Source organism: Procambarus clarkii, chromosome 48 (genome assembly GCF_040958095.1).
Source record: "Procambarus clarkii isolate CNS0578487 chromosome 48, FALCON_Pclarkii_2.0, whole genome shotgun sequence".
In the NCBI taxonomy this organism is placed as follows: Eukaryota; Metazoa; Arthropoda; class Malacostraca; order Decapoda; family Cambaridae; genus Procambarus; species Procambarus clarkii.
The window spans coordinates 36,921,519-36,932,148 of NC_091197.1; the positions used below are offsets into that span (position 1 = coordinate 36,921,519).

Here is a 10,630-nt window from a genome sequence, read left to right on the forward strand (position 1 = left end):
TCAAACACCACAATCAATGTGCCACACCATCATCATTGCATCATACACAACCATCATTGTGCCATACACCACCATCATTGCGTCATACACCACTATCATTGCGTCATACACCACCATCATTGTGTCATACACCAACATCATAGTGTAATACACCACTATCATTGCATCATATACCACCATTATTGTATCATGTACCGCCATCATTGTATCATACACCGCCATCATTGTGTCATACACCGCCATCACTGTGTCATACAAAATTATTATTGCGTCATACACCACGATAATTGTGTCATACACCAACATTGCGTCATACACCACTATCATTGCATCAAACACCACCTTCATTACGTCATACACCAATATCATTGTGTCATTCACCGCCATCATTGTTTCATACAAAATTATTATTGTGTCATACACCACCAACATTGTGTCATACACCACGACCATTGTGTCATACACCACAATCATTGTGTCATACACCACTATCATTTTGTCATATACCACTATCATTGTGTCATACACCTCCAACATTGTGTCATGCACCGCCATCATTGAGTCATATACCGCCATCATTATGTCATACACAACTATCATTGTGTCATACACCACTATCATTGTGTCATACACTGCCATCATTGTGTCATACACCACCAACATTGTGTCATATACCACCAACATTGTGTCATACACCTCGATCATTGTGTCATACACCACCATCATTGTGTCATACACCACTATCATTTTGTCATATACCACTATCATTGTGTCATACACCACCAACATTGTGTCATGCACCGTCATAATTGAGTCACATATCGCCATCATTATATAAACAACTATCATTGTGTCATACACCACCATCATTGTGTCATACACTGCCATCATTGTGTCATACACCACCTTCATTGCGTCATACACCACCATCATTGTGTCATATACAACCATCATTGTGTCATACACCACCATCATTGTGTCATACACCACCATCATTGCATCATACACCACCTTCATTGCTTAATACACCACCATCATTGTGTCATACACGGCCATCATTTTGTCATACACCACTATCGTTGCGTCATACACCCCCATCATTGTGTCATACACCACCATCATTGTGCCATATACCACTGTCATAGTCATACACCACAAAATTGTGTCATACACCACCATCATTGTGTCATACACCACCATCATTGTGTCATAAAACACCATCATTGCGTCATACACCATTATCATTATGTGCTACACCAAAATCATAGTGTCATACACCATCATCATTATGTCCTACACCAAAATCATAGTGTCATACACCACTATCATTGCGTCATAGACCACCATCATTGTGTCTTACACCGTCCTCATTGTGTCATACACCGCAATCTTTGCGTCATGCACCGCCATCATTGTGTCATACACAACTATTATTGTGTCATTCACCACCATTATTGTGTCATACACCACCAACATTGTGTCAAACACTATTATCATTGTGTCATACACCTCCATCATTGCGTCATATACCACCGTCATGGTCATACAATACCATCATTGTGTCATACACCACCATCATTATGTCATACTCCACCATCATTTTGTTATACTCCACCATCATTGTGTCATACACCACCATCATTGCGTCATACACGACCATCATTGTGTCATACACCACTATCATTGCATCATACACCACCATCATTGTATCATGCAGCGCAATCATTGTGTCGTACACCACCATTATTGCGTCATACACGACCATCAGTGTGTCATACACGGCCATCATTGTGTCATACATGATCATCATTGTGTCATACACCACCATCATTGCGTCATACACCACCATCATTGTGTCATACACCACCATTATTGTGTCATACACCACATCATTGTGTCATACACCACTATTATTGCATCATACACCACCATAAATGTGTCATACACGACAATCATTTTGTCATACACCACCATCATTGTTTCATACACCATAATAATTGCATCATACACCACCATCATGGTGTCATACACCACTATCATTGTCATACACTGCTATCATTGTGTCATACAAAATAATTATTGTGTCATACACCACTATCATTGTGTCATAAACCACCAACATTGTGTCATACACCACCATCATTGTGTCATACACCACCATCATTGTGTCATATACCACCATCATTGTGTCATACACAACTATCATTGTGTCATACAACACCATCATTGTGTCATACACCACCATCATTGTGTCATACACTGCCATCATTGTGTCATACACCACCTTCATTGCGTCATACACCACCATCATTGTGTCATATACAACCATCATTGTGTCATACACCACCATCATTGTGTCATACAAAAACATCATTGTGTCATACACCATCATCATTGCATCATACACCACCTTCATTGCTTAATACACCACCATCATTGTGTCATACACGGCCATCATTTTGTCATACACCAATATCGTTGCGTCATACACCACCATCATTGTGTCATACACCACCATCATTGTGCCATATACCACTGTCATAGTCATACACCACAAAATTGTGTCATACACCACCATCATTGTGTCATACACCACCATCATTGTGTCATAAAACACCATCATTGCGTCATGCACCATCATCATTATGTGCTACACCAAAATCATAGTGTCATACACCATCATCATTATGTCCTACACCAAAATCATAGTGTCATACACCACTATCATTGCGTCATAGACCACCATCATTGTGTCATACACCGTCCTCATTGTGTCATACACCGCAATCTTTGCGTCATGCACCGCCATCATTGTGTCATACACAACTATTATTGTGTCATACACCACCATTATTGTGTCATACACCACCAACATTGTGTCAAACACTATTATCATTGTGTCATACACCTCCATCATTGCGTCATATACCACCGTCATGGTCATACAATACCATCAATGTGTCATACACCACCATCATTATGTCATACTCCACCATCATTTTGTTATACTCCACCATCATTGTGTCATACACCACCATCATTGCGTCATACACGACCATCATTGTGTCATACACCACTATAATTGCATCATACACCACCATCATTGTATCATGCAGCGCAATCATTGTGTCGTACACCACCATTATTGCGTCATACACGACCATCAGTGTGTCATACACGGCCATCATTGTGTCATACATGATCATCATTGTGTCATACACCACCATCATTGCGTCATACACCACCATCATTGTGTCATACACCACCATTATTGTGTCATACACCACATCATTGTGTCATACACCACTATTATTGCATCATACACCACCATAAATGTGTCATACACGACAATCATTTTGTCATACACCACCATCATTGTTTCATACACCATAATAATTGCATCATACACCCCCATCATAGTGTCATACACCACCATCATTGTCATACACTGCTATCATTGTGTCATACAAAATAATTATTGTGTCATACACCACTATCATTGTGTCATAAACCACCAACATTGTGTCATACACCACCATCATTGTGTCATACACCACCATCATTGTGTCATATACCACCATCATTGTGTCATACACAACTATCATTGTGTCATACAACACCATCATTGTGTCATACACCACCATCATTGTCATACACCACCATCATTGTGTCATACACCACCATCATTGTGTCATACACCACCATCATTGCATCATACACCACCTTCAATGCGTCATACACCACCATCATTGTGTCATACACGGCCATCATTGTGTCATACACCATTATCATTGCGTCATACACCACCATCATTGTGTCATACACCACCATTATTGTGTCATACACCACCATCATTGTGTCATACACCACATCATTGAGTCATACATGACCGTCATTGTGTCATACACCACCATCATTGTGTAATACACCATTATCATTGTGTCATACACCACCGTCATAGTCACACACCACCATCATTGTGTCATACACCACCATCATTGTGTCATACACCATCATCAGTGTCATACACCACCATCATTGCGTCATACACCACCATTATTGCGTCATACACCATCATCAATGTGTCATACACCACCATCATAGTGTCATACACCACTATCATTGCATCATACACAACCATCATTGTGTCATACACGACAATCATTTTGTCATACACCACCATCATTGTTTCATACACCATAATAATTGCATCATACACCACCATCATTGTGTCATACACCACCATCATTGTCATACACTGCTATCATTGTGTCATACAAAATAATTATTGTGTCATACACCACTATCATTGTGTCATAAACCACCAACATTGTGTCATACACCACCATCATTGTGTCATACACCACCAAAATTGTGTCAATACACTACCATCATTGTGTCATACGCCTCCATCCATGTGTCATATACCATTGTCATAGTCATACACTACCATCATTGTATCATAAACCAACATTGTGTCATACTCCACGATCATTGTGTCATACTCCACGATCATTGTGTCATACACCACCATCATTGTGTCATACATCACTATCATTTTGTCATATACCACTATCATTGTGTCATACACCACCAACATTGTGTCATGCACCGCCATCATTGAGTGATATACCGCCATCATTATGTCAGACACAACTATCATTGTGTCATACACCACAATCATTGTGCCATACACTACCGTCATATTCATACACCACCATCATTGTGTCATACACCACCGTCATAGTCATACACCACCATCATCATGGCATACACTACAATCATTGTGTCATACACCACTATTATTGTGTCATACACCACCATTCTTGTGTCATACACCACTATCATTGTGTCACACACCACTATCACTGTGTCATACACCACCATCATTGTATCATACACCACCATCATTGTGTCAGGCATTGCCATCATTGTGTCATACACCACCATCATTGTGTCATACACCATTATAATTGCATCATACACAACCATCATTGTGTCATACACCACCATCATTGTCATACACTGCTATCATTGTGTCATACAAAATTATTATTGTGTCATACACCACTATCATTGTGTCATACACCACCAACATTGTGTCATACACCACCATCATTGTGTTATACACCACCATCATTGTGTCATACACCACTATCTTTTTGTCATATACCACTATCATTGTGTCATACACCACCATCATTGTGTCATGCACCGCCATCATTGTGTCATATACCACCATCATTGAGTCATACACAACTATCATTGTGTCATACAACACCATCATTGTGTCATACGCCACCATCATTGTGTCATACAAAACCTTCATTGTGTCACACACCACCATCATTGTGTCGTACACCAACATCATTGCATCATACACCACCTTCAATGCGTCATACACCACCATCATTGTGTCATACACGGCCATCATTGTGTCATACACCATCATCATTGCGTCATACACCACCATCATTGTGTCATACACCACCATCATTGTGTCATACACCACCATCATTGTGTCTTACACCACCATCATTGTGTCATACATGATCATCATTGTGTCATACACCACCATCATTGCGTCATACACCACCATCATTGTGTCATACACCACCATTATTGTGTCATACACCACATCATTGTGTCATACACCACTATTATTGCATCATACACCACCATAAATGTGTCATACACGACAATCATTTTGTCATACACCACCATCATTGTTTCATACACCATAATAATTGCATCATACACCACCATCATTGTGTCATACACCACCATCATTGTCATACACTGCTATCATTGTGTCATACAAAATAATTATTGTGTCATACACCACTATCATTGTGTCATAAACCACCAACATTGTGTCATACACCACCATCATTGTGTCATACACCACCATCATTGTGTCATATACCACCATCATTGTGTCATACACAACTATCATTGTGTCATACAACACCATCATTGTGTCATACACCACCATCATTGTCATACACCACCATCATTGTGTCATACACCACCATCATTGTGTCATACACCACCATCATTGCATCATACACCACCTTCAATGCGTCATACACCACCATCATTGTGTCATACACGGCCATCATTGTGTCATACACCATTATCATTGCGTCATACACCACCATCATTGTGTCATACACCACCATTATTGTGTCATACACCACCATCATTGTGTCATACACCACATCATTGAGTCATACATGACCGTCATTGTGTCATACACCACCATCATTGTGTAATACACCATTATCATTGTGTCATACACCACCGTCATAGTCACACACCACCATCATTGTGTCATACACCACCATCATTGTGTCATACACCATCATCAGTGTCATACACCACCATCATTGCGTCATACACCACCATTATTGCGTCATACACCATCATCAATGTGTCATTCACCACCATCATAGTGTCATACACCACTATCAATGCATCATACACAACCATCATTGTGTCATGTAACGTCATATTTTTGTCATACACTGCCATCATTGCGCCATACACCGTTATCATTGTGTCATACACCACTATTATTTTGCAATACACCACCATCATTGTGTCATACACCACCAAAATTGTGTCAATACACTACCATCATTGTGTCATACGCCTCCATCCATGTGTCATATACCATCGTCGTAGTCATACACTACCATCATTGTTTCATAAACCAACATTGTGTCATACTCCACGATCATTGTGTCATATTCCACGATCATTGTGTCATACACCACCATCATTGTGTCATACATCACTATCATTTTGTCATATACCACCAACATTGTGACATGCACCGCCATCATTGAGTGATATACCACCATCATTATGTCAGACACAACTATCATTGTGTCATACACCACAATCATTGTGCCATACACTACCGTCATATTCATACACCACCATCATTGTGTCATACACCACCGTCATAGTCATACACCACCATCATCATGGCATACACTACAATCATTGTGTCATACACCACTATTATTGTGTCATACACCACCATTCTTGTGTCATACACACCTATCATTGTGTCACACACCACTATCACTGTGTCATACACCACCATCATTGTATCATACACCACCATCATTGTGTCAGGCATTGCCATCATTGTGTCATACACCACCATCATTGTGTCATACACCATTATAATTGCATCATACACCACCATCATTGTGTCATACACCACCATCATTGTCATACACTGCTATCATTGTGTCATACAAAATTATTATTGTGTCATACACCACTATCATTGTGTCATACACCACCAACATTGTGTCATACACCGCCATCATTGTGTCATACACCACCATCATTGTGTCATACACCACTATCTTTTTGTCATATACCACAATCATTGTGTCATACACCACCATCATTGTGTCATGCACCGCCATCATCGTGTCATATACCACCATCATTGAGTCATACACAACTATCATTGTGTCATACAACACCATCATTGTGTCATACGCCACCATCATTGTGTCATACAAAACCATCATTGTGTCATACACCACCATCATTGTGTCGTACACCAACATCATTGCATCATACACCACCTTCAATGCGTCATACACCACCATCATTGTGTCATACACGGCCATCATTGTGTCATACACCATCATCATTGCGTCATACACCACCATCATTGTGTCATACACCACCATCATTGTGTCATACACCACCATCATTGTGTCATACACCACCATCATTGTGTCATACACCACATCATTGAGTCATACATGACCGTCATTGTGTCATACACCACTATCATTGTGTAATACACCACCATCATTGTGTCATACCCCACCGTCATAGTCACACACCACCATCATTGTGTCTTACACCACCATCATTGTGTCATACACCACCATCATTGTGTCATGCACCACCATCATTGCGTCATACACCACCATCATTGCGTCATACACCATCATCAATGTGTCATACACCACCATCATAGTGTCATACACCACTATCATTGCATCATACACAACCATCATTGTGTCATACAACGTCATCTTTGTGTCATACACTGCCATCATTGCGCCATACACCTCCATCATTGTGTCATACACCACTATTATTTTGCCATACACCACCATCATTGTGTCATACACCACCAAAATTGTGTCATACACTACCATCATTGTGTCATATGCCTCCATCCATGTGTCATATACCATCGTCATAGTCATACACTACCATCATTATATCATAAACCAACATTGTGTCATACTCCACGATCATTGTGTCATACTCCACGATCATTGTGTCATACACCACCATCATTGTGTCATACATCACTATCATTTTGTCATATACCACTATCATTGTGTCATATACCACCAACATTGTGTCATGCACCGCCATCATTGAGTCATATACCACTATCATTGTGTCATACACCACCATCATTGTGTAATACACTGCCATCATTGTGTCATACACCACCAACATTGTGTCATGCACCGCCATCATTGAGTCATATACCGCCATCATTATATACACAACTATCATTGTGTCATACACCACCATTATTGTGTCATAACCTGCCATCATTGTGTCATACACCACCTTCATTGCGTCATACACCACCATCATTGTGTCATACACATGCATCATTGTTTTATACACCACCATCATTGTGTCATACAAAACCATCATTGTGTCATACATTATCATTGCATCATACAATACCTTCATTGCGTAATACACCACCGTCATTGTGTCTTACATGGCCATCATTGTGTCATACACCACTATCGTTGTGTCGTTCACCACTATCGCTGTGTCACTCACCACATCATTGAGTCATAAACCACCATCATTGTGTCATACACCACCATCATTGTGTAATACACCACCATCATTGTGTCATACACCTCTGCCATAGTCATACACCACAATCATTGTGCCATACACCACCATCCTTGTGTCATACACCACCATCATTGCGTCATACAACACCATCATTGCGTCATACACCATCATCATCATGTCCTACACAGAAATCATAGTGTCATACACCACTATCATTGCGTCATAGACCACCATCATTGTGTTATGCACCGTCCTCATTGTGTCATACACCGCCATCATTGCGTCATGCACCGCTATCATTGTGTCATACACATTTATTATTGTGTCATACACCACCATCATTGCATCATACACCACCATCATTGCGTCATACACCATCATCAATGTGTCATACACCATCATCATAGTGTCATACACCACTATCATTGCATCATACACAACCATCATTGTGTCATACAACGTCATCTTTGTGTCATACACTGCCATCATTGCGTCATACACCGCCATCATTGTGTCATACACCACTATTATTTTGCCATACACCACCATCATTGTGCCATACACCACCAAAATTGTGTCATACACTACCATCATTGTGTCATACGCCTCCATCTATGTGTCATATACCATCGTCAAAGTCATTCACAACCATCATTGTATCATAAACCAACATTGTGTCAAACTCCACGATCATTGTGTCATACACCACCATCATTGTGTCATACACCACTATCATTTTGTCATATACCACTATCATTGTGTCATACACCACCAACATTGTGTCATGCACAGCCATCATTGAGTCATATACCGCCATCATTATGTCATACACAACTATCATTGTGTCATACACCGCCATCATTGTGTCATACACCGCCATCACTGTGTCATACAAAATTATTATTGCGTCATACACCACTGTCATTGTGTCATACACCAACATTGTGTCATACACGACTATCATTGCATCAAACACCACCTTCATTGCGTCATACACCAATATCATTGTGTCATTTACCGCCATCATTGTTTCATACAAAATTATTATTGTGTCATACACTACCAACATTGTGTCATACACCACCAACATTGTGTCATACACCACGATCATTGTGTCATACACCACAATCATTGTGTCATACACCACTATCATTTTGTCATATACCACTATCATTGTGTGATACACCACCAACATTGTGTCATGCACCGCCATCATTGAATCACATACCGCCATCATTATGTCATACACAACTGTCATTGTGTCATACACCACCATCATTGTGTCATACACTGCCATCATTGTGTCATACACCACCAACATTGTGTCATACACCACCAACATTGTGTCATACACCTCGATCATTGTCATACACCACCATCATTGTGTCATACACCACTATCATTTTCTAATATACCACTATCATTGTGTCATTCACCACCAACATTGTGTCATGCACCGCCATCATTGAGTCACATATCGCCATCATTATATACACAACTATCATTGTGTCATACACCACCATCATTGTGTCATACACTGCCAACATTGTGTCATACACCACCTTCATTGCGTCATACACCATCATCATTGTGTCATACACAACCATCATTGTGCCATACACCACCATCATTGTGTCATACAAAACCATCATTGTGTCATACATCACCATCATTGCATCATACACCACCTTCATTGCGTAATACACCACCATCCATGTGTCATACACGGCCATCATTTTGTCATACACCACTA

At 40.2% G+C, this 10,630-nt stretch overlaps 3 protein-coding genes across 3 annotated transcripts; all 3 read right to left on the reverse strand.

Moving 5' to 3' along the window:
• LOC138351210 (uncharacterized) lies at positions 1 to 663 on the reverse strand. Its single transcript, XM_069302854.1, has one exon. It carries the CDS (start codon positions 661 to 663, stop codon positions 1 to 3), a length of 663 nt encoding a protein of 220 aa, XP_069158955.1.
• Positions 664 to 8,229: 7,566 nt separating this feature from the next.
• Positions 8,230 to 8,781, reverse strand: LOC138351211 (uncharacterized). Its single transcript, XM_069302855.1, has one exon. It carries the CDS (start codon positions 8,779 to 8,781, stop codon positions 8,230 to 8,232), a length of 552 nt encoding a protein of 183 aa, XP_069158956.1.
• Positions 8,782 to 9,496: 715 nt separating this feature from the next.
• Positions 9,497 to 10,198, reverse strand: LOC138351212 (alpha-(1,3)-fucosyltransferase FucT-like). The gene has a single exon (XM_069302856.1). It carries the CDS (start codon positions 10,196 to 10,198, stop codon positions 9,497 to 9,499), a length of 702 nt encoding a protein of 233 aa, XP_069158957.1.
• Between the last annotated feature and the right edge of the window lie 432 nt (positions 10,199 to 10,630).